This window comes from Nomascus leucogenys, chromosome 2, assembly GCF_006542625.1.
Source record: "Nomascus leucogenys isolate Asia chromosome 2, Asia_NLE_v1, whole genome shotgun sequence".
Taxonomy (NCBI): Eukaryota; Metazoa; Chordata; class Mammalia; order Primates; family Hylobatidae; genus Nomascus; species Nomascus leucogenys.
The window spans coordinates 50,285,072-50,311,558 of record NC_044382.1 but is presented as its reverse complement, the minus strand read 5'-3'; the positions used below and the strand labels follow the sequence as shown (position 1 = coordinate 50,311,558).

General features: G+C 44.2%; 1 protein-coding gene across 3 annotated transcripts in view; it reads left to right on the top strand.

Annotated features, from left to right (window-relative positions):
• The window catches only part of WWP2 (WW domain containing E3 ubiquitin protein ligase 2), a 183,116-nt gene that overhangs the window by 109,361 nt on the left and 47,268 nt on the right, over window positions 1-26,487 (top strand). For 2 of the 3 annotated variants that reach the window (XM_030816469.1, NM_001280106.1), the window contains 2 exon segments: window positions 3,973-4,100; window positions 20,436-20,646. In XM_030816469.1, coding sequence (XP_030672329.1) covers window positions 3,973-4,100; window positions 20,436-20,646 — 339 coding nt within the window. 3 annotated transcript variants of the gene reach the window in all.

Genomic DNA, 26,487 nt, shown 5'->3' with positions numbered 1-26,487 from the left:
TGCCTCAGATGTTGAGGCCTTCTCTTCCTTTAAGTGTCTTATTTTAAAGGTAACACAAGAGCCAAAAACTGGAAACTCCAGATTTAGGGCAAGGGGAGAATCTGGGGAGAGGGGATATGGTGTGTGTGTGTGTGTTGGGGGGTGGTGGCTGGCTGCGGGCAGGGAGGCGGCAGTTCATGCAAAGTGGTCCCAGCTGCCCCTAGCTTAGGGCTGATCCCGCCCTGCCCAGCCCATCATTCAGGGTAAGCCGCTATCATTAGTGGTTAAGTATTTCTGAAAGTATTCTCTCTCCACGCTGACCACATGCCCTTTCTGGGAAGGGAGGGCGGGGCCAGGGAGTAATGGGACCCACCCTATTGTCATGCCCAGCTGCTCTGCAGAAGGACAAGGAACCTGGGGCTGGAGTTGATCATGGGCAGGTCTGTCTGAGGGGTTGACAGTGCACGTTTTGCAGGTCCTGCAGCTCCCTGAGGGGTCCAGCTTGCTCCTGGGGGCTGCAAGTTCCAAATCAGAGAGGCTTTTTGTCCTAGTAAAGGGATCCTTGGCTGACACAAACCTTCTATTAACCAATTTTCTCTGTCAGGCTCTCTGCCCTCAACACAATACACATGCGCACACACACGCACACACATGCACACACACACAGATATACACACATACACACACACATGCACACACATGCACACACATGCACACACACACATCAGCTTGCTGAGGGCTGCCTGCCTTTCCCTTTGGAACTCATTTGTGCTCATTCCACTTTTGAGGAGGAGCTGTGGTAAAATGCTTAAGGTGAACATTTCTTCCCATGAAGTGGGAACTTTGAAATACTCATCTGACTGAGGTGTGGTTGACAGCTTTTTGTTGTTGTTGTTGAGACAGAGTCTCTCTCTGTGTTGCCCAGGCTGGAGTGCAGTGGCACAATCTTGGCTCACTGCAACCTCCACCTCCCGGATTCTAAGTGATTCTCCTGCCTCAGCCTCTGGAGTAGCTGGGATTATAGGCGTGCACCACCACGCCTGGCTAATTTTGTATTTTTAGTAGAGATGGGGTTTGGCCATGTTGGCCTGGCTGGTATCGAACTCCTGACCTCAGGTGATCCACCTGCCTCAGCCTCCCAAAGTGCTGTGATTACAGGCATGAGCCACCGCGCCCGGCCAACAGCTTTTGATTTATGAAATTAGCTCAGGGAAAAAGTTAAGATGGAAAAAGAGAGTCCACATTGAGTCTTTATTTCCACAGCTCAGTCGTACCCTGTCTCCATTGCCATGCAGTGTTTAGGTATGAGGGACTCCAGAGTTTGTTAGGTTTCTCCCTTTTTCTCCTTTTTTTTTTGTTGGGGATTGGGGGCAAGAAAAACTTAAACTTTTTTTTTTAAACAAGGTCTCACTCTTTTGCCACGCTCTTAGGCTGAAGCGATCCTCCTGCCTTGGCCTCCCAAGAACCTGGGACCACAGGGGCATGCCACCACACCTGGCTAGTTTTTAAAATTTTTTGCTAGAGATGGGGTCTCCCTGTGTTGCCCAGGCTGGTCTCAAACTCCTGGGCTCAAGTGCCATCCCATCTCAGCCTCCTAAAGCATTAGGATTACAGGTGTGAGCCACTGTACCCAGCCAAAAATTCATGTTTCTTTCCTTACTCAAAAATATACAAGCTCAGTGAAGGAAGCTGGAAAAATCTAGAAGAGCACAAAAGGGCTTCTGTATTCCCAATATCCAAAGATAATGACCGTTAAGATTTTGGTTTATGTTCATCTTGTCAAATTCTGTTTCTTACTTTAGAGAAGGTAGCTGGTGAGGGTGGTTCATATCCCTCAAGGAGCCTCCTGTTGACCGCCCCCAACACACTGGACCAAAGACTCCCAGCAGGGTTGTTCTGCCGGGGGTGGATCCTCCCAGTGGGGAACTTTCTATTATAGCTCTTAATTTCACCATTGTCCAAATGACCAGCAAAAAAATAGCCCAAGAGGAATTAAGCTTGAGTTCAGGCTTCCTGTCCCATCTTCTGACCTGAGAGCCTAGACTCTTGACATTAAACTGCCTGTATATGAATCTTTGCATCATTTGGCTTACTTTCTGTAGAGCTTCTCTGTGTCCGTTTGCTTATCTGTAAAGTGGGGATAATAATAGTAATCTACCTTTAGGGTTCCTATGTTAAATGAGAAAATATATGTAACGTGCATAGCACACACAGTGCCTGGAACATAATGTTAGAGTTCAGTGAATATTATGTACTTCTGTAGCCATTATTGTTACCTTTGTTTACCTTTATTTATTTATTGGCTTTTTTTTTTTTTTTGGAGACACTCTCACTCACTCTGTCACCCAGGCTGGAGTGCAGTGACGTGATCTTGGCTCCCTGAAACCTCTACCTTCTGGGCTCAAATGATCTTCCTACTTTAGCCTCCTGAGCAGCTGGGACTACAGGCATGCACCAGTAGTGCAGCTAATTTTATTTTTTGTAGAGGGCAGGGTCTCATTATGTTGCCCAGGCTGGTCTCAAACTCCTGCCTTGGCCTCCCAAAGTGTGATCCTCCCGCCTTGGCCTCCCAAAGTGTTAGGATAACAGGTGTGAGCCACTGTGCCCAGCCACCTTTATTGTTGAGAGTAGTTTTATCGCCCCATGTTGCATGGTACGAATTGTCTCTGGGTCTCTGTTTCTCTGCCTTGAGAGGGGTGATCTTTTCTTCACTGGATGGTATTTGAACCATCTCACAGTTGCAAAGTAGTAGATGCTTACTAAGTAGTAAAAGAGCCTCGTTTGGTGAAACAGATGAACCGAAGGACAGGGAGGCTTACACATTTTCACTGAGTGGGCAAAGTCAAGCTGCAAAAAGAACTTGAGAGCACATGCTGCCTGTTGCCTTGTGTTCTCTGAAGATGCCTGATAGGTTTTCTGCTGCTAAATCCCACACTTTTCTTTGTGATTTGGGTCCATTTCTGCATTGCTTCTCATTTACTTGGGTAGATTGTTGAGTCATCTTTTCTAGATAAAACATGTCTAGGCCAGGCATAGTGGCTCATACTTGTAATCCCAGCACTTTGGGAGGCTGAGGCGGGAGGATCGTTTGAGCTCAGGAGTTCGAGAGCAGCCTTGGCAACATAGCAAGACCCCATCCCCCCAAAAATAAAAAAAAAATGAGCCAGGTGTGGTGCTGTGCACCTATAGTCCAGCTGCTGGGGAGGCCGAGGTGGGAGGATCACTGGAGCCCAGGAGTTTGAGGCTGCAGTGAGCTATGATCGTGCCACTCCAGCCTGGGCAGCAGAGTGTGAACCTGTCTCTAAACAAACTAACGAGTGAACGACAACAACAGTGGTCACAGGGCTGTGACCATCAAAGCTTAAATGCCAAGCATCAGTGAGCAGCTCTGTCCTGGGGACCTCATCTGTGTCAGAACCGCTTTGGGGAGTGTGGGTCCTGGTCATGGCTGGCCTGCCTTCAGGAGGCCTCAGTTCTTGAGAGAGGACCTTGAGTGAGGTGCTCTCTATATGCGTTGACTAAAAGTTGTTTAATGCCCCTTGACTTTTATTGCCAAGGGAATCATCTTTCTAGCTATAGAGAAAATTGCTTTGGATAAGTTTTGAGCTCTTCTTGCCTAATGGGGGAAATATTTCATCTGAGCCTGTCCAGTGATTCTTGTTTATTTATAATATTTGAGCCCAATAAAAATAATGTGATGGTCACAGGATATTTTGCCAATTATTTCAGATGTAGGGGCAATTCACTCTGGATTTGTTTACTTGAAGTGGAAAAGTTTACACAAAGTTACCTTCTGAGCTTTTACCAAAGAGGAAACTTCCCTGGGTCTCTCTGCTTGGAACTAGCTTCTGTTGAGTCCAAAACTAGAGGGGCTATTAAAGGTCTTGTTTCCAATAAATGGCAGGAGAAGGGAATATGATGACTTAGGTAGGAAACGCTTCTGTCCTTTTCACAGTGACTTATGTCTGTCTGCTTTCTACTTTGAACCCCCAGGACGCACAGACATTCAGGTGCTTCAGCCAGAACAGCCCCAGCAACCGGCGAGCAAAGCCCTGGTGCTCGGAGCCGGCACCGCCAGCCCGTCAAGAACTCAGGCCACAGTGGCTTGGCCAATGGCACAGGTGAGTGATAGCACCACACGCCAGCCTGCACTGAAGCTGTGGGCTCTCACCCGTTCTAACGTGGACACGGGATCCTGCCCACTGTGTCAGAATAGAGGGTGGGCGTCAGAAGGCTCTAGGACTAAACTGGGTTTGAATCCATCAGTCTTTCTACTGACCCATCTTCTTCTCTCTTTGGCATATTCTGTACAGCCAAGGTTATTCTCCATATGACTGCGCTCTTCTAAAATACTCATTTGCACAGAAATAAAAAGTCTTTCTGTTCATTTCTTTTTTTTTTTTTGAGACAGAGTCTCACCCTGTCTCCCAGGCTGGAGTACAGTGGCGTGATCTCGGCTCACTGCAAGCTCCGCCTCCTGGGTTCATGCCATTCTCCTGCCTCAGCCTCCCGAGTAGCTGGGACTACAGGCGCCCACCGCCACGCCCGGCTAATTTTTTGTATTTTTAGTAGAGACGGGGTTTCACTGTGTTAGCCAGGATGGTCTCGATCTCCTGACCTTGTAATCGCCCACCTCGGCCTCCCAAAGTTCTGGGATTACAGGCGTGAGCCACCGTGCCTAGCCTTTCTATTCATTTCTTATCAGCACTGGATTTCATGTTGGGGAGGATATCTCATTTATACATAGCATATTTTTGATTTCCTTCACGTAAGGGAATTATCAGACTAAGGAAATATAGGACTAAGTATTGTTGCTAAGAGCTGAGTCAGATGATGGCACCACCGGTGAATGGGTTGAGATGCTGACTGGGGCAAAGCCAGGTAACTACTTGGGGGTGTGCTGGGGCCATCCTGACGGGGGCCCCATTTGAGAGGAGACAGTCCCGTCCACGTGCCCACAGAACTTCCCCACACTTGGCTCTGCTTCCCCGTAAGTGAGACGGGAAGGACCTATTTCAAAACAACTCATTTTCCATCCTGCTCTCCCTCTCTCTCATCAGGACAGAGTCAAAAAGGAAAAAGAAAAAACAAACCCACTCATTTCTCTAAACTTCTCAAAGATTGTCAAATCTTTAGAGACTACTGGTCATTTGGTAGTTTGTCTTCATTTGGGGCAGTTGGGCTGGGATGTAGATGTTTCGCTTGGATGAATTGTAGGTAGAGGAATGCAGGCGTTGAAATTTGGTAAGTGATGCTGAGATGGTTTTCTAATGCTCGTGACAGCAGAGGTGTGGCATAAAGGCCAGGAGACCCAGAGCAGCGTGGCTTTTCACGGAAGTGTTGTTGTGGCATCGTTAAGTGACCTCTGTGACAAACTTACTGAGTGGAAGAAATTGATATGGGTTCCTTTGCAATACCCTTCAGTTCTGTGGCAGCACCATATGGGGGCTTCAGAGTCCCTGTGGCTGCTGCTGTTGCCTGGGTACCCAGTCGTCTTCAGTGGACCACAAGATGGAGTGGTCTGTGTCCTACAAAACGCACTGTGAGTGCAGTGGCCTGACCTCCTCCCTGAAGTTTAGGACCTGCCTGAAGGACTTGAGTGAACTGACTAGCCCACCCTGAGCCTTGGGGAAGAGGAGGAGCTGCAGGTGGGGAGTCCCAGGGCTGCCGTCTCAGCTGCCTGGCGCACCTGTGCCACCCACTGTATCCTTGTGCTGGAACATCCGGTGGTAGCTGAGCCTGGCCTTCCTGTCTGTGTGAAGGAGACAGCAAAGTGATGGCCGTGAGCCATGGTATAGAGAACCATAGGCAGCTCTGCGAGCATTTTTCTCTTAGAAAACTCAGTGGCTTGTGGAGGAGGGCAGTGTTTACAAATGGGGACGGGGGACTGGCTTTTAGGAACCAGCTGATTCCCAGGTGCCATGGTGGAGCTACTAGTGGCTTTGTTCTGCCAGGGGCCTGTGTTGTTGAGGTCATGGTTTCCTGCAGCTACCTCTACTTTTCCTATAAAAACTATTGGTGAATTGACTTTCTTTGGTGATGGTCCTGGAGTCACTCTTTGACATTTCAATAGAGCTGCATTTCCCCCGCATTTATTTTTAGGTACTATTACTTATCGTCCTTATCTCTAGGAATATTATGTTCTAGCAGACAAGGCAGGTGCCAGCCGTGTCTTCAAAAGCCAAGTTTCTCTAACCTCGGACTGCCTTGGAAGTGTTTCATGGTGGTGTCTCTCAATGCCCAAACCTGTTCCTAAGATCCGTCTCTGAAGGGCAGTTGTATTTTAGGGATTTCTGCCCACTCCAGTGCTGAGGCCTTGATGTTCATCTCTCCCCTTTCTGCTGTGATGGTGGTTCACCTTTACCTCACAGGCAGCCTGTACTTTATATAACATCTGCCCCAAGGGTACAGAACAATGTCACCTTTGCCGTGGGGAGCAGGCAGAAGCTCCCCTCTTCAGCAGCGCAGGACCAGAGGGGTGTTGAGGGTGTGAATGAGGACGTCTTCATCCCTCAGTCTGCTGCTGTGAGAACTCTGAGGACCAGTTCCAAGATGGTGGTGGGGGGGAGCTCTGCCTCCTGGAGGAGTTTCCACAGACTTGCGAGATTTATTTAGCAGCCTTTTTTGGCTGCTCACTGCAGTTATGCATGAAAAAGAAATATGAGGCCAAACCGGAGCTGGGTTCCAGGTGATTTTTTTATGTTGTCACAACCATAAAGTATCCATTTTTATAAAACAAGAGTGACTGGCAGCCTGTCTCTATAAATATTATATTTCTAAGTTTTAGAAGTGGTGGAATCAAGAAATAGACTAATGGCATGGCCCTTCATTGAGACTTGTATGGGATGATTTACTTGCTAATTCTTTATTGAAGACTTTACCCCCAAAATTTACATATTTTACTTCTTCCCTAAATGTAATTTCCATACATATCAGTCAGAAGTTACATCAGCTGTGGTCAGATTCCGATTCTTCATCTTTAATGTGTTAAGTCCCCATGACTTGCTAGGTCTTAGTTTTCTCATTTATGAAATTAGGGCAAAAGTTGGGCGTGGTGACATGCATCTGTAGTCCCTGCTACTCAGGAGGCTGAGCCAGAAGGATTGTTTGAGCCTAGGAGGCAGATGTTGCAGTGAGCCGAGATGGCACCACTACACTCCAGCCTGGGCAGCAGAGTGAGACCCTGTCTCAAAAAAAAAAAAAAAAATTCCAGCAAAAGTATATATCTCATAAGTTGTTATAAGGCATAAATTACAGGCACACCTTCAAGATATTATGGGTTTGTTTCCATACTACCACAATAAAGCGAGTATCACAAAAAAGCAAGTCACATGAATTTTTTGGTTTCCCAGTGCATATAAAAGTTATGTTTACACTATACTGTAGTCCATAAAGGGTACAACAGCATTATGTCTGAAGAATGTATATCCCTTAATTAAAAAATACTTTATTGCTAAAAATGCTAACAATTACCTGAGCCTTTAGCCAGTGGAAATCTCTTCACTGGTGGAAGGTCTTGCCTTAACATTGATGGCTGCTGACTGATCAGGGTGGTGGTTGTTGAAGGTCAGGGTGCCTGTGGCAATTTCTAATAAGACAACATGAAGTTTGCTGCATCAGCTGACTCTCCGTTTCATCAAAGATGTCTCTGTAGCATGCGATGCTGTTTGATAGCATTTTAGCAACAGTAGAAAATCTTTCAAATTTGGAGTCAATTCTCTCAAACTTTGCCACTGCTTTATCAACTAAGTATATGGAATATTCTAAATCCTTGTTGTTATTTCAACAGTGTTCACAGTGTTTTCACTAGAAGTAGATTCCATCTAAAGAAACTGCTTTCTTTGCTCATCCATAAGACACAACTCCTAATCCATTCCAGTCTTCTAATGAGATTGAAGCAGTTTAGTCACGTCTTCAGGCCTACTTCTTATTCTAGCTCTCTTGCTATTTCCACCACACCTGCATTTCCTTCCTCCACTGAAATCTTGAACCCCTCAAAGCCATCCATCAGGGTTTGAGCTTCTTCCAAACTCCTGTTGTGTTGATATGTTGACCTCCTCCCATGAATCACAAATGTTCTTAATGGCATCTAGAATGGTGAGTCCTTTTTAGTTTTAATTTTTTTTAATGTTTTTATTTTTTTGAGATGGAGTTTTGCTCTTGTTGCCCAGGCTGTCATGCAGTGGCATGATCTTAGCTCACTGCTGCAACCTCCGCCTCCTGGGTTAAAGTGATTCTCCTACCTCAGTGCCAGGAGTAGCTGGGGTTATAGGCATGCACCACCACACCCAGCTAATTTTTGTATTTTCAGTAGAGATGGGGTTTCATCATGTGGGCCAGGCTGGTCTTGACCTCCTGACCTCAGGTGATCTGCCCGCCTTGGCCTCCCAAAGTGCTGGGATTGTAGGCCTAAGCCTTTAGAAGGTTTTTAATGGGTTTTGGCCACATCCATCAGAGGAGTCATGATCTAAGGCAGTTATAGCCTTATAAAATGTATTTGGTTTTTTTTGGGCATTTTTTTTTTCATTTTTTGTTTTTGAGATGGAGTCTCACTCTGTTGCCTAGGCTGGAATGCCGTGGCATGATCTTGGCTCACTATAATCTACACCTTCCGGATTCAAGTGATTCTTGTGTCTCAGCCTCCAAAGTAGCTGGGATTATAGGCATCTGCCACCACATCTGGCTAATTTTTGTATTTTAGTAGAGACAGGGTATCATCATGTTGGGCAGGCTGGTCTCAAACTCCTGACCTCAAGTGATCCACTTACCTCGGCCTCCCAAAGTGCTGAGATTATAGGTGTGAGCCACTCTGCCCAGCCATAAAATGTATTTCTTAAATAATAAGACTTGAAAGGCAAGATGACTCCTTGATCCCTGGGCTACAGAACAGATGTTGTGTTAGCGGGCATGAAAACAACATTAATCTCCTTGTAAATCTCCATCAGAGCTCTTGGGTAATCAGGTGCATTATCCATGAGCAGTAATATGTTGAAAGGAATCTTTTTTCCTGAGCAGTAGGTCTCAACAGTGGGCTTAAAATATTCAGTAAACCATGCTGCAGACAGATGTGCTGTGATCCAGGCTTTGTTGCTTCATTTATAAAACACAAGCAGAGTAGATTTAGCATAATTTATAAGGGCCCTAGGATTTTCAGAATGTTAAGTGAACATTGGCTTCAACTTAAAATCACCAGCAACATTAGCTGCTAAGAAGAGAGACAGCCTGTCCTTTGAAGCTTTGAAGGCATTAACTTCTCTTTATCTATGAATGCCCAAGATGGCATCTTCTTGCAATAGAAGGCTCTTTCGTCAACATTGAAAAGCTGTTGTTTAGTGTAGCCAACCCCGTCAATGATCTTAGCTAGATCTTCTGGATAACTTGCAGCAGCTTCTTCATCAGCATTTTCTTCACTTGGACTTTTATGTTGTGTTTGAGGCATCTTTCCTTAAACCTCATGAACCAATCTTTGCTATCCTCCAACTTTTCTTCTGCAACTTCCTCACCTCTCTCAGCATTCATAGAATTGAAGAGAGTTAGGGTCTTGCTCCGGATTAGGCTTTGGCTTGAGAGAATGTCGAGGCTGGTTTGATCTTTTCAGACTGCTCAAACTTCCTCCCTATCGCTTTTCTTGGTAAGGCTGTTTTACTTTCTTATCACTCAGGTGTTCATCAGAGTAGCACTTTTAATTTCCTTCAAGAACTTCTCCTTTGCATTCACAGCTTGGCTAACTGGCACAAGAGCCCCAGCTTTGGCCTGTCTTGGCTTTCAACCCACCTTCCTTATCACTAAACTTAATAATTTCTAGTCTTTGATGTAAAGTGAGAGACATGTGACTCTTCCTTTCACTTGAACACTTGGAGGCCATTGTAGGGTGTAAGGAGAGAGAGAGAGAGAGAGAGAGAGAGAACAGCCAGTCGGTGGAGCCACACAATATTTATTATTAGAACAGCCTTACCAAGAAAAGCGATAGGGAGGAAGTTTGAGTAGTCTGAAAAGAAGATCAAACCAGCCTCGACATTGTCTCAAGCCAAAGCCTAATCTGGAGCAAGACCCTAACTCTCTTCAATTCTATGAATGCTGAGAGAGGTGAGGAAGTTGCAGAAGAAAAATTGGAAGATAGCAAAGATTGGTTCATGAGGTTTAAGGAAAGATGCCTCAAACACAACAGAAAAGTCCAAGTGAAGTCAGAACACACACGATATTTATTATTAAATTTGCTAGCTATTGATTGATTGATTGATTGAGATGGAGTCTCATGCTGTTGCTCAGGCTAGAGTGCAATGGCATGATCTCGGCTCACTGCAACCTCCGCCTCCCGGGTTCAAGCGATTCTCCTGCCTCAGCACCCCCAGTAGCTGGGATTATAGGTACGTGCCACTGTGCCCAGCTAATTTTTGTATTTTTAGTAGAGCTGGGGTTTTACCATGTTGGCCAGGCTGATCTCAAACTCCTGACCTCAGGTGATCCATCCGCTTCAGCATCCCAAAGTGTGGGGATTACAGGTGTGAGCCCCCACGCCTAGCCCAAATTTGCTATTTTATATGGATGGGGTTTGTGGCACTGCAAAACAATGGCAATATTAATATATGAAAGATCACTGGTCACGGATCTCCATGATGGATATAAATAACAATAACGAAAAATTTTAAGTTGGAGAAATTTGACATATTCTGAGAATTACCAAAATGTGACACAGAGACATGAAGTGAGTTCATGCTGTTGGAAAAATGATGTTGAGAAATAGACTTGTTGGATGTCAGGTTGCCACAAGCCTTCAGTTTGTAAAAAATCACATAGTGCAACTCAACAAAACAAGGTATGCCTGTGTATAAAACATGCAGAGTGTTTGGCAGGGTGCTGGCACAGAGCTTTTATCTTTATGAATAATTTCATGGAGTTTTAATTATGCAGCATGAATATATATATATTTTTCACTTCATTTTTCTTTTTTAAAATTTTCTTATAGAATGGGGGTCTCACTTTGTTGCCCAGGCTGGTCTCAAACTCCTGGCTTGAATCGATCCTCTTGTCTCGGCCTTCCAAAGCGTTGGGATTGCAGACGTGAGCCACTGCGCCCAGCCTATTTTTATACATGGTTTCATGTATCTATGTGCTCTTCTTCTTTGCTTTTTAAAAGTGACCTTATACTATTTTGCAGTTAATATTCCGTAATTCATCTAACCATTCCTTAATTCTTGTGTATTTCCCTGTTACAAAATTCTGCTGTAAATACCTGCATATAGCTTTGTTTCTTCTTGAGTGAAATTCTTAAGACAATGGATGTGAATTTTAAAAATGAGCTCTAGTGTATATTATCAGACTGTCTTTCTAAGAGGATCGATCATATATCCAAAGTAGTATAAAATGTTCATAAAGTGGTATATGAGTTTTATTTTTTCTGCAACCTTGTAAATATTGGTTTATAATTTTTTGCTAATAGTATTAAGTGCCACCTCATTGGTTAAAAAGTTTAACCTTGTTGCATTTCCTCATTTACTAGTTGCTTAACTATTTCTTTTTTCTTGTGTCTCTTTTCGTAGTATTTGATCATTTGTCCTTCAGAGATTTAGAAGTTTATTTTAGAGGCTTATATAAGCTCTTAATATATTCTAGGTACAATTTTAAAAAATTGTAGTAAAAAACACATCACATGAAATTTACCATTTAAACCATTTTTAGGTGTGTAATTCAGTGGCATTAAGTGCAATCACAATGTTGGGTAACTATCACCACCAGTGTCCATTTCCAGAACTTTTTCATCATCCCAAAGGGATTCTCTGTATCCATTAAACAATAACATTTCCCCCCAACCTGCCCGCCCCCCGCCCGCAGCCCATGGTGACCCCATTTTCCTGTTTCTTCATTTTCTTATTCTAGATACCTCATATAAGTGGACTAACGTGTCCTTTTGTGTCTGGCTTATTTCACCTAGCGGGGCGTTTTCAGGATTCATCCATGCTGTAGCGTGTATCAGAATTTCCTTCCTTTGTAAGGCTGAATAATATTCCATTGTATATGCATACCACATTTTGTTTCTCCATTCATCTGTAGATGAACATTTGGGTTGTCTCCACCTTTTGGCTGTTGGAATAACGCAGCTGAGAACTTGGCTGTACAAGTATCTGAGCCCAAGCTTTCAGTTCTTTTGGTTGTATACCTAGGAGTGGAATTACTGTGGTAATTCTGTATTTTGTCATGCCCATTAGCATGGGCATGACATGTGTAGCTGCAAATTTTATCTGTTATATTTATAAGTTTTCCCATATCACTATTTTGCATTTTATCTTACTTCTGTGAGTATTGCAGAAAAGGATTTAAGAATTTTAAAAATAATTAGGCCTGCGCATTTAAAAAATGTGTATAATTTCAGTTTTTGTGTCACTAATGTAAAAGTTCTTGTGTATAAAATGAGGTACTTTTTTTTTTCTTTATGGCCACATTGGATCTGCAGAGATAAATACTTTTTTCTGTTTTCGCTTGCTTTCTTCATGATGTTATGTTATCAAAATAAATATCCCACTGGAATTTGTAGTGGATATATGTGTCACTATAATATATAACTATAAATATGTATTTATACATAATATATATTATATAGACATGTACGTATATAAAATGAGGACTGGGTCTAAATTATTTTCTATGCTGGAATCCTATTATCACAAAGACATTAAGTAAACAGTGTCATTTTTTACTGTGATTTTTTTTTTTTTAGTGTTGATCACTTTTAACATTCTTATATACAGTGAGAATTTGTTTCTTGTTTTGAGTAAGTCCCATATGATTTTTATTACTGATGTGTTATCGTATTTTCTTTAATGTCTGGAAGAGCTAGTTTTGCCTTTTTTTTCCTCCATGATATTCTTTGATCGTTCATACATTTTCAAAACAAATTTCAGACTTTGAATTCTTTGAAGTACAGTAGGATATAAGTAGGAACCGTGTTCATCTGTATATAAACCGGGGAAGGATTTTACCTTCCCATCAATCAGGTAACACAGTATGGCTTTGTCCAATTTTAAGTTTTGCTCCTTTTTTCCCCACGTAATATAACTGTTTTTTTTTATATGACCTTCACTCATCCCATGCCGTGCTAATTATGAAATCTTTGTCCAGTTTTGGTTGCTCTCGTGAAGAGCTGACTCATCAGCTGCCTTGGCAGTGCAGTTGCTTGTGTTTCACGGGTGAAAGACACCAACTGCTTTACTGTGGCCCACATGTTATGAGCTGATCTTCAGTAGAAAGAGCTTCTGTTGTTATTGGTGCTGGCTTTCTATGTGCCTGAGTGCAGGGCCGAAAAGTCCTGAGTGTCCACCACGAGCCTGTGATACACCACATGCACCTAAGCATCTTGGAACACACAGTGGGCTGGCAGTGTCTCTAGGATTAAGCAAAAGAATTTCCAATTCCTGATCTTTTTTTTGGCTAACTGTGACTAGAGTGTGTCTCAGTCCTGAATGAATATGTGATTCATAAAGTTAGAATGTTTCACCAACATCACAGAGGGAACCTTGTGAAATACCCAAGGTTACAGAAAGCAGAGGCCATGCAACTGCCATCTTACTGCTTACCATTTGGTACCCCCACTTTCCCGGTCCTTGGTACCCCACTTTCCTGGTCCTTGGTACCCTACATTCCCTCCCATTTGGGAAACATCAAAGCCGTCTTCGCTCCCCACGCCCACTGTTTTTACTTCATGGTGTTCTGGTTTGAGTACTGGTTCTGCTACTTGCTGACTGCACAACACCTCTCTGAGTGGTCCCTCTGTGAGCCTCAGCTTTGTCTGCAGTGAAATGGGAATAATAATATCTTCCTCATAAGGGCATTGGGAGGATCAATGAGCTAATAAAAGTAAACTTCCTAAAGGCAATGCAGGATCCTGGGTTGGATCTTGGAACAGAAATAAAACATTAGTGCAAAAGTTGGTGAAATCCAAATAAAGTCTGGAATTTAGTTAATAGTAGTATACTAACTATTATTTTAGCATTGGCAAATGTGCCATGATTATATAAGATAGTATTATTAAGGGAAACTGGGTGAAGACCATACTATCTTTTCAGATTTTCTGAAAATAATATCCAGAATTATTCCAAAATAAAAAGAACCTGTGGTTTTAAATTTTTTTTACTTTTTTTTGAGACGAAGTCTCGCTCTGTCGCCCAGGCTGGAGTGCAATGGCGTGCTCTCAGCTCACTGCAACCTCCCCTTCCTGGGCTCAAGCGATTCTCCTGTCTTAGCCTCCTGAATAGCTGGAACTACAGGCACACGCCACCACACCCAGCTAATTTTTTCTATTTTTAGTAGAGACAGAGTTTTGCCATGTTGGCCAGGCTGGTCTTGAACTCCTGACCTCAAGTGATCCACCTCCCTTGGCCTCCTAAAGTGCTGGGATTATAGGGGTGAGCCACTGCGCCTGGCCTAATTTTTGTAGAGATGGGGTTTTGCCATGTTGACCAAGCTGATCTCGAACTCCTGGCTTCAAATGATCCACCTGCTTTGGCCTCTGAAAGTACTGGGATTACAGGTATGAGCCACCGCACCCAGCCTAAGTTTTGTATTTTTAGTAGAGACGGGGTTTCACTATGTTGACCACACTGGTCTTGAACTCCTGACCTCAGGTGATTCGCCTGCCTCAGCCTCCCAAAGTGCTGGGATTATAAGTGTGAACCACTGCACCCAGCCTAAAGAACCTGTTTTGTAAATGATGTTGTTATACAAATGTCAGGTGGTTTTATTTCAAATATCTTTCTTTTATTTTTTAGTTTTTAATTTTTTTTGTTTCTTTTCTTTTCCCTTTAAAACTCTCCTATTCAATCAAATATCTTTCTTTTGCTAGATTATTGGGCTTATTGAATAAGTATTTCTTGAACAAATATTTATCAAATGTTAAGCACTACGGACAATGTAAAGCATATAAGATAAGGCCCCTGCCCTATGACCTTGTTCCAGAAAAGAAGTTGAAACCACACGTCAGCAAAGTCAAAACAGCACATGTCACAGGGGCTGTGCGGCTGAGTAGCTGAGACCACGGGTACTGTGGGCTTCACAGTGTGGAGTGCTTTCCCTGGGCCCCAGGGGTGGGGAGGGCATCCAGGGAAGAAGGCTGATGTGGGCAAAGAGATGCAGCAAGAACACAAGGGCCAGAGAGTGGAAGTAGTGAAAAATGCGGGAAACAAATCTGCCCTTGCTCTCAAGATGGGTGCAGTCCTTTTGGGGAGATACGGGTGTACATCAAATAATTAGGATTAAAAGTTAGAGAACATTGGCTATATTGAATAGAGTTAAAAGTTAATACGGCAGACTGGGTGCGGTGGCTCATGCCTGTACTCCCAGAACTTTGGGAGGCTGAGGCAGGCAGATCACTTGAGGTCAGGAGTTCAAGACCAGCCTGGCCAACATAGTAAAACCCCATCTCTACTAAAAATACAAAAATTAGCCAGGCGTGGTGGCACATGCTTGTAATCCCAGCTACTTGGGAGGCTGAAGCAGGAGGATTGCTTGAACCCAGGAGGTGGAGTTTGCAGTGAGCCGAGATCATGTCACTGCACTCCAGTTTGGGTGACAGGGTGAGACTCCATCTCAAAAAAAAAAAAAAAATTAATACAGCAATTCTGTAAGGCATGATGGACTTGTAATTCCTTGTCTTTGACAATCTGGTTTTTCTATTTGAAGCCTCATTAGACGTGAGTATGGTGCCCTGTCCCTGGTTGACCAGGGTGACTGTGGGCCAGTAATGTATTGTTAGAACGTAATTTCTGCTGACTATGAGTTGTGTTGGGGTGGATTGACTCATGAGGTTCTTTCAAGCTTTCATGTTCTAAGAATGTGCACACACACACACACACACTCACTCACTCATACTTTTTGAGAGCAGAAGTGGGGTACTCGTGAGTATTCATGGGCACAGAAGGCTTGTCCATGCTAGGATATCTAGCCTTCATATTTTTCTGTTTCCAAATCTGAACTCAAGGTATAGCACAAACTTTTTTTTTTTTTTCAACTTTAAGTTCCAGGGTACGTGTACAGGATGTGTAGGTTTGTTACATCGGTTAAACATGCGCCATGGTGGTTTACTGCACAGATCAACCCATCACCTAGGTATTAAGCCCAGCGTTGGTTAGTCATTCTTTCTGATGCTTTCCCTCCCCGCACCCCACCCCGCACAAACTGTTAAACAGAGGAGCTGCTATGGGTGAACCAGGTTGACTCAGAGGCTCTTGGTTAGGCCTATGGACAGGTACAGCCCTGGAAGGAAACTTCTTTCTAACTAGATTTGCAGCTGCATGAACAGTCAGATCCAAGTAGTGTTGATCGGAGGGTCTTCTCCCCTGGCATGCCATGGGGGCTCTGCTTTTGTTCTTTTCGTGGTCAGCTATTTCATAATAATTATTTTTAATAGTAGTACATATATGTTACTAAAACTCTAAAAAATAAAAGCTTAAACAGTATAAAGAATGTCCTTTTCCTATTCTGCTCACCTTCAGTTTCCTCCCCCAAGGCCCACTGTTGTGTTTCTTGCAGTTCTTTCAAAGATATTCTTGGAATATACAAGTGTATGTATATATATTCCTTGAAAACACACACACATGTGTATGCACACAAACTCACAAATGATAGCACAATTATACATTGTTCTGCACTTTTTCATTTAGTAATTATCTTAGAATGTTCCCATGGTACGTGAAGCTAACTTGAAGAGCTTCGTTCACCTCCCCTTTCCCCACTAAGTCCAGCCGAGGATGGGGACAATTTTAGGATCAAAAAGAATATTAGGCTGGGTGCAGTGGCTCATGCCTGTGATCCCAGCATTTCGGGAGGCTGAGGTGGGAGGATCACTTGAGCTCAGGAGTTTGAGACCAGCCTGGGCAACATAGTGAGACCCTATCTCTACAAAAAATAAAAATAAAAATTAGCCAGGCATGGTAGCGTGAGCCTGTAGTCCCAGCTGCTTGAGAGGCTGAGGCAAGGGGATTGCTTGAGCCTGGGAGGTCAAGGCTGCAGTGAGCCATAATTGTGCCACTGCACTCCAGCCTGGGTGACACAGCAAGACCCTATCTTAAAAACAAAACAAAAAACAATGGATTGAAATATTTTAAAACATATTTGAATCCAGTGCCTCATAAAGATTCTTAAAGAAAATGAAACCTCATTGTTCATTTTTAGAGGATGCAAGGAAATCAACTCATTCTGAAAACTGGTAAACAAAGGGAAAGAAGCAAGCATTTCTCCTGCCTTTTCTTTACAAACTGAACCTCCAGGTAGCCAAATAGTTGATAAGGGGAGGTTTCTCTTTATAGAAGTATTGTAGCTAATAAATGAAGAAGGTGTGGTAGAATTAGAATATTACTATTTTGCAGCCTTCAGTGAATTATTTAATTATTTAAGCCTATTTCTGAACTTTCTTATTAATTGACACTTGCCTATTCATATATCAGTACCACATTGTTTTAATTGCTGTAGCTTTGTAGTATGTTTTAATACTTTAGAAACTCCCCCTACACACACACACCACTCTTTTACAAACTCCTCCTATACATACACACACACACACACACACACCATTCTTATTCTTTAGAATGTTCATGGCTATTCTTGTGTATTTAGTTTTCCTAATAAATTTTAGAATAAATTCATCTAGCTCTGAAAAAAGTCATAGTATTTTTTTAAAAATTGAGTAAAATATATAGATGTGCATAAAGTGAATTGCCCTCTGTTGTGCTTTATTGGCTTGCCTGAGATAGAATAGGAATATAAATATCAAGCCTTGCATTTCTGTTAGGGAAACATTAATTGCACAAGATTTAGTCACTTATCAGACAACTAATTTAGCCTGTGTGCCAGGCAATATTTTATATACTTCAGAGAAAACAAGTAAATAAATTGTAGCCAATTTCTAACATCGGGCTCTTACCTGTTTGTTAAGATGTAGCTTGGCATCCATCACATCATATGAGGAAATTTGACTTTCAGCTGACCACCAGTCCCATGTGTGCCAATTTTTACATGGTTGCTATGAGTCATTATAATCTTCAGTTGAATTAGAGGATGTGCAGAGAGGGAGAAGTGGAGCGTAGTGACAAGTGGTTTAGGCTCTGGAGGCAGACAGCAGGGTGTGAATTAGGTGCTATATGACCTTGAGAGGTGTTGTAGCCTCTTTGAGCCATAGTTTCCTTAAGTGATAAGTGGGGATATCAATTGTAACTAACTTGTGGGGTTGCGTGTGAGGCCTAAAGGAGATAATCCAAAGTGCTTTGTACCTTTCCTGCACATGCTGGTGTTCTGGAAATGTTACCTGGTATTTAAGTTGGTAATCTGACTCTGCTGGCCTCATGGTGTCTGATTTATTATGTTCAGTTCCTGATATGATTATCTAGAAGAGGCAGTAGACGATATCTAGAAGAGGGCAGCCAGATGATCAGGAAAGGGGGGTCGCCTAGAAACACTGAAGAAATGGTAGGCCTCTTTACTAGAAAAGAGAATACTAACATGAAACAGTGGCCATTGATTTGTTGATTGATTGATGGGTCTCACCCTGTCACCTAGGCTGGGTTGCAGTGGTGCAGTCATGGCTCACTTCAGACTCCACCTTCTCAGCTCCAGTGGTTCTCCCTCAGCCTCCTGAGTAGCTGGGACCACAGGTGGGCACCACCATGCCCAACTACTCTTTTAAATTATTTGTAGAGATGAGTCCTCGCTAGGTTGCCTAGGCTGGTCTGGAACTCCTGGGCTCAAGCAAGCCTCCTGCTTCAGGCTCCCAAAGTGCTGGAATTAGAGGCAAAGTATCTAGGTATCTGGCCTAGATACTTTGAATTGCTTTGGAGATAGAGATGGGGAGACTCAGACCAGGTAATAGAATCAGCCTCACATGAAGAAAAACCAACAAACAACTTTCTAGGCCGGGTGCCCTGGCTCATGCCCGTAATCCCAGCACTTTGGGAGGTTGAAGTGGGCATATCACTTTAGGCCAGGAGTTTGAGACCAGCTGGCCAACATGGCGAAACCCCGTTTCTACTAAAAATACAAAAATTAGCTGGGTGTGGTGGCACACACCTGTAATCCTAGCTACTTGGGAGACTGAGGTATGAGAATTGCTTGAACCCGGGAGGCAGAGGTTGCAGTGAGCCAAGATGGTGCCATCCCACTCCAGCTTGGGTGACAGAGCGAGACTGTGTCTCAAAACAAAACAACCCCCACCGACTTTCTGGCAAGTACATCTGTTCAACCATGGGATGATTCTGTAGTGAGCTCCCTGTAAGAAATGTTGAGGAAGAATCTGGATAGCCACTTGTTAGGGATACAACAAAAAGAATTTCTGCATTAGGAAGATGGGGCTAAATGATGACTAAGGTGTTTTCCTATGAAATTCTAGTATACATATACACATATGCAATCACATATATGGAAAATTCTCTGCATATAGCTTATCACTTCCAAAGAACCACAGTTCTTTGAAACCTTATTTGATCCTTTTCTGAGTTAGAGGATATTGCAATGCACCCTTGGGGTCCTTGTGAACGTAAGTGATCATCAAAGAAGTGAAGAGATGGTGAAAAAGGGAGACTTGGGGACTAGTGTGTTTCCCTTCTGTCTCATTGTCTATTATCTCAGAGAGAAGACCTTTAGCTGTGAACCCTTCTTGCTTCCTACTTTGAGCGTGAGCCTTTAAAAGAATGAACATATTATTGGAAGTTTCTGCCTCTATAGTGTGTAGGAGCTTTTTGAAAGAAGGTGCTAGTCATGTCTAGCAAACAAATGACAAATTTAAAGAAAAGGATGTGACCCTATAAACTTGGACTTGCTGCGTTTAGCCCCAACACTTTTTTTTTTTTTTTGAGACAGAATTTTGCTGTCAGGCAGATTTTTTGCCAGGCTGGAGTGCAATGGCATAGTCTTGGCTGACTGCAACCTCTGCCTCCCGGGTTCAAGCGATTCTCCTGCTTCAGCCTCCCAAGTACCTGGGATTATAGGCATGCACCACCATGCCCAGCTAATTTTTGTATTTTTAGCAGAGACGGGGTTTTGCCATGTTGGCCAGGTGGGTCTCGAACTCCTGACCTCAAGTGATCCACCCGCCTCAGCCTCCCAAAGGCTGGGATTACAGGTGTGAGCCACTGCGCCTGGCCCCAACACATTCCTGTTATGTTCATCTTTCCTGCTACTCTTTTGTTGCAATAAATGTAAATGTAGCCATAGTATGTTAGAAAAACTTGATAAAGTTATATAAAAAAGGTAGTGTTAATATATTTATTTCAGATTCATCCTGATTTCTTTTGGACAGGCATTAATGACTTGCTGTACTTTCCAAAGTCATGTTTTGTAAAACTTTTTGCTGTCACCCAATACATGTATTGTAACATTGTAGATGCCATGTTAGCCTATTAAGTGAAAAACTTAGCAAGTATAAATAAAATTCTCATTCTTAGTTGACCTTTAAAGTATGATTTGTGCATCTTCAGTGAATGACGAACCCACGACAGCCACTGATCCTGAAGAACCTTCCATTGTTGGTGTGACGTCCCCACCTGCAGCACCCTTGAGTGTGACCCCGAATCCCAACACGACTTCTCTCCCTGCCCCAGCCACACCGGCAGAAGGAGAGGAACCCAGCACTTCGGGTACACAGCAGCTCCCAGCGGCTGCCCAGGCCCCCGACGCTCTGCCTGCCGGGTGAGTAGTCTTCTGTCCCATAACAGATCTCTCCTCCTCAAAGACTGAGCCTCCTTTACGGGGGCAGAGACAACGTGGCTATTTATTACCTAGTGGCTAGTAGCCTCTGGGGAGGCTGCTGTGCACTGAAGCAAGGGAGGTGTGGAAGAACTGCTTGTTCTACATAAATCTTAAAAAGAATCTCAGTCGCCTGGGGCAGAATCAATGCTACCTTGTACCGTGACTTGAAATGAACAGCTTGACTCAAAGAGTGTGGCTTTTACGGAACAAGGAGCTCATTTTGCTTTCCTGAATCATTGGAGGGTGTTCGCCTAGATCCTGCCTAGAAAACAGCTTTTCTCTCTTGAATTTTATCTTATCAGCCCACGGAGGAATTGGGTTTTAGGCTGTGAATATTGCTGTATGTTATTCTCATAACTGGGACTTAAGTTAACATAAGCTACAAGTTTTCTTGCCATTCTTTTTTCTTTTTTTAGAGATGGAGTCTTAATCTGTCACCCAGGCTGGAGTGCAATGGCACGATTTTGGCTCACTGCAACCTCTGCCTCCCAGGTTCAAGTGATTCTCCTGCCTCAGCCTCCCAAGTAGCTGGGGCTACAGGCGCACACCACCATGCTGGCTAATTTTTTTGTATTTTTAGTAGAGATAGGGTTTTGCCATGTTGGCCAGGCTGGTCTCGAACTCCTGACCTCACGTTATCCACCTGCCTTGGCCTCCCAAAGTGCTGGAATTACAGGCAGGAGCCACCACACCTGGCCCTCTTGCCATCCTTTAGTTCAGTCAGATGGCGTGGTGGCTCACACGCCAATCAATTCCAGTGCTTTGGGAGGCTGGGATGGGAGGATCACTTGAGGCCAGGAGTTTGAGACCAGCCTGGGCAATATAGTGATATCCTGCCTACACACACACACACACGCACACACACACACACACACACACACACAAATGTGGGCACAGTGACCTGTGCCTGTAGTTGTAGCTACTGGGGAGGCTTAGGTGGGAGGATTGCTTGAGCCAGGAGTTAGAGGCAGCAGTGAGCTATGATCACACCACTGTACCCCAGCCTGGACTACGAAGCGAGACCCCTGTCTCAAAAATAAAAATTAAATCTGACAGCAAAGACCTTGGATGATAAGAAGACAGCCCCTGTAAGCCAAAGGGAAGTTCAAGTTTGGTTATATGGTGAGCGGAGATTACACGCGTGGACCCGGTAATCAAATAGCTCTGGATTTGAATCCCCCCCACCATGTGATCTTGGCTGAATGACTTAGCCTGTTGGTAAGGTGGAGATAATCATCATACATATCTCCCCAGGAAGTTAAGGGACTCAAATAACATGGTGAACATGAAGCCCTCACTGATTGGTGGGTGTTACACCTGGTAAGTGTGAAGGGTTGCTAAAGGAGGGGAATGCTTCTGAACCAGGAGGTGAAGTCCTTTCTCAGCAGCTCTGATCATGGTTGGGGCCAGTTTTCACTGCCTCTCCTGGTTATCAGTTTGGTGTGGAGGAAACCCACACCTGTATCACTCTAGTTGCTGGTGATCTGGTTGACGATGACTTGGTGGTGTGTCTCCTGTGAATCCTTGTAATTCATAAAGGAAAAAGGAAGGGTGTAAGGCCTCTTAGTTGACTACAAGGTGCTGTATTATTCTTTTTTTCACTCCCTTATCCCATCTCCTTATTCTATTATTAAGCCACTTTCGTTGTTGTTGTTGTTTGAGACAGGGTCTCACTCTGCTGCCCAGGCTGGAGTGCAGTAGTACAATCTTGGCTCACTGCAGCCTTGACTTCCTAGGCTTGAGCGATTCTTCCACCACAGCCTCCCAAGTAGCTGAGACTACAGGCGTGCACCACCACACCTGGATAATTTTTTTTTTTTTTTTTTTTTTTTTTGTAGAGACAGGGTTTCACCATGTTGCCCAGGCTGGCTTAAGCCACTTTCAAAAACCCAATTGTCAAAACAAAAATCCTTTATCTGAAGGCATATGTGACCTTTACCACGTACATATTGTTTTCCTAGCATGAGCCACGCTACCTAACTCCCGTCTCTTCAGAAAGTCCCGTTCCACATACCTTTGTACCTCAAACCTGGAGAGAATTGGCAGGATTGAGAGGCAGCTCTGGGATGTTTTTTTGTGAGGTTTTTGATTTTAGTGAAGGTTAAAGTGAAAAGCTCACTAATCAATTGCTTTGTGTCCAGCTACTCCCTACAGAGATATTTCTCTTTTGTATGTGGTAAGGAATACTCGAAAGACCTTTGTTTGGTTTATAATTTCAAGCCTGTATGTTATAATTTGGGGGGAACAGAGCAGAATCATGTTGGCAGAAAGGAGAGAAAATGGCTGCCTGTGTCCCCAGTGAGCTGTTTGTTTTCTTTCCGCTGAGCAAATGCCTGGAAGGCCAGCCTCACTCCTGTGTCAGTCACAGGCAATTAGGGCTAATGGCTCAACATGTCTTTATGTAGGGCGTGTGTGAGGGTTACTGTTCTCGGGGATTGGGCACTTCCTGTTTCCAGGCAGCTGGAAAACTCCAGGCTCTGAAAACGCTCTTTATTCTAAGTCTGGCAGATGGAGCAGCCCAGGGAAGCCGATTCCCCTCCCTCATCCTGCCAGAGGCTGAAACCCGTTTCTGAGGTAGAGCCTGAACAGCATCTTTTCCTTGGGGCATTTAGAATGTGATGAGGCCCACATGTGGGCCTGGGGAGGCTGCTCCCCGCTTGAACATGTCCGATGGTCCAGAGAAGGGTGTCGGAGACCCAATTTTCCAACCCAGACGGCTTCCACGTGCTCTTTTCTAAGATGACCAGGAGGGCTTTGTGGGCCACCTACCTGGAGACCGACTAGTGCTGCTGAGTTTCTAAGAGGGAGCATGGCAGGCTTTTGGTTGGCTGATGGAAGCTGGAGAGAGTACGATTTCTGCCAGCGATCCTTCCAGTTCATAGGCCTGCCAGCCCCACCCCAGCTTACTTAAAAGTTTAGGAGATCCAGGCAAGGCGGGTTATTAATTTACCCCTGGTGTTCCAGAGTCAGGGGACCAACGAGAGAAGGAAATCTGTCATTTCTAATTCCAGTACCAACAAAGGGTGTGCTGTGGCAGAGGGACTGGAGTGCTATCTCATAGGAGCTGTATCTTCTTGAGTTTGCAGAATGCCTTTATCTTTTATGAGGATATATAAATGCAGCAGCTCATTTGAGTATCTACCAGTGCCCAAGTTCTATATTCGAGGTTTTACACTGTTTATTCTTTCATTAGACAAAATATCTGTTACTATTTAAGAGACAGCAGGTCAGGTGCTGGGTATGGCAGATGCAGTGCCAAACAAGAAATGGTTCTTGCTACCGGACTGTTTCACGACACATGCTCTGATCACTCAGTTCTCCCCCTGGCTCGACTCAGCCATTCCCTTGGCTGCCTCTGGGATCTGATGCTAAGTCCCATATCTGCCTCTTGAGCCCAGTCCTCTCCTGACTCACTGCCTGGACAGTTCCACGTAGCTGTCTCAACCCAACAGAACTCATCATCTTACCCATCCCTTCCGGGCTAGAACCTGGTCCCCCTCCTGGGAATGGTGCCACCATCTGCCCAGGTGACCTTCAAGTCATACATCTTTCCCCTGCCCCTGACATCCATTCAGTCATCAAGCCCTGCCTCTGGGCCTCCAGACTGTGCTGTCTCAGCTTCCCATACTGATCCCGCTTTGCATTTATCACAGGTGTAATTTGCATACGATTTATTGAGTGACCGTCTCCTCCACCATACTCTAGGTGCCGTACGGGCAGGGATCGTGTCTTTCTTATTTGCCCCTGCATGCCCAGCACCTAGCACATATGTACCTAGCCTGGCACATAGTGGGACTCCAGGAAATAAATGAAACAATGATTCTCTCTTTTTTTAATTTAAAATTTTATTTTATGATTTTTCTTTTAATTATACTTCTGAGGTATATGTGCACATATGTGGGGTATATGTGCAGAATGTGCAGTTTTGTTACATAGGTATACACGTGCCATGGTGGTTTGCTGTGCCCATCAACCTGTCATCTACATTAGGTATTTCTCCTAATGCTATCCCTCCCCTAGCCCCCCACCCCGCCGACAGGCCCCGGTGTGTGATGTTCCTCTCCCTGTGTCCATGTGTTCTCATCGAAACAATGATTCTCTTAAACAACTCTCAAATCTGCCCACTTGGCTATATACTTTTGCAATATTCCAGACCAAATTACCACGACCTGTCACTCGAGTGACTGTTCTTACCCTTTCCCAATCTATTTTAACTTTTCTTTTTTTGAGACATGGTCTCACTCTGTCACCCAGGCTGGAGTGCAGTTGTGCAATCTTGGCTCACTGCAGCCTCAGCCCCATGGACTCAAGTGATCCTCCCACCTCAGCCTCCTGAGTAGCTGGGACTACAGGCACCTGCCACCACACCCAGCTAATTTTGTTTATTTTCACAGAGACAGGGTCTCCCTATGTTTCCAAAGCTGGTCTCAAACACCTAGGATCAAGCAATCCTCCTGCCTTGGCCTTCCAAAGTGCTGGGATTATAGGCATGAGCCACCGTGCCTGGCCCTGTTTTAACTTTTAAAAATAAAACTCTGAGCATGACCTTTCACCACTTAGAATGCTTCAGTGGCTTCATATTGTCTTTGGGGATACATTCCCAAATCCTTAATAAGGCCTAAAAAGGCCTGTGTAATATGACCCCACCTACCCTTCAAGCCTTCGGTGGGATCCACCCCACATCTCTGTCTAAGCCACAATAACTTTAATTTGACAAATGTATCACCCTCTCTCCGGACTTAGGATCCTCCCCCATGCTGGTCACTCTTTCTGAAACCTTCCTTGCCGTCTTGTCCATTAATTCCTATACATCTTCAAGTGTCAACTTAATCAGTAAATCCTCTGGGACTCCCTCCCTGATCCCTGGTGGACAAGAAGAAGCGTGTCCTTCCTCTGTCACTCTTCCCACACCTGTCATTGCTTGTTTTCTGCCTCTCTGCTATTCTTGGCTCTGCACGCCAAGGTGGCTGGGAGCCTGGCACAGAGTAGGCCCCCAAGACATTTTTGCAATGAATGGATGAGTACTTTTAAATGCAGTCTTTTTTTTTCTTTCCTTCACCTAGATGAATGTTTTTTGCCTCTTTGATGCCTCAAAGAAAGAACAGCTGTGACAGCAATATTGCATTTTCTTCCCAAGGGCAAGAAAGTTGAGCCTAATGCTGTCATTCACTGGCTTGACTGGCTTTGGGTTCAAATATGCATCTCTCGTAGTTCAGAATGCCGTTTTTTTTTTTTGTTTGTTTTTGTTTTTTTTTTTTTGAGATGGAATGTCACTCTGTTGGTCCAGGCTCCGTCTCCCAGGTTCAAACAATTCTCCTGCCTCAGCCTCCCGAGTAGCTGGGAGTACAGGCATGCACCACCACGCCCAGCTAATTTTTTGTATTTTTTAGTAGAGCCAGGGTTTCACCATGTTGGCCAGGCTGTGCTCGAACTCCTGACCTCAAGTGATCCACCTGCCTCGGCCTCCCAAAATACTGAGATTACAGGAGTGAGCCACCGCACCCAGCCCTCAGAATGCTCTTCCCTGTTCATAAAGGATCACTCTTCCCACACTGGCAGATACTGTGCAGCACGGCTCCTCTTCACTGAGGCATTTGAGCTAAGCTTGATTGCTTTCTGGGCCCTCCAGAGGACTCACCCAGGCTGGAGTGCAGTGGCATGATCATGGCTCATGGCAGCCTCAAATTCCAAGCCTCAAGTAATCCTCCTGCCTCGGCCTCCTGAGTAGCTGGGACTACAGGCACATGTCACTATACCCAGCTATTTTTTTTTTTTTTTTTA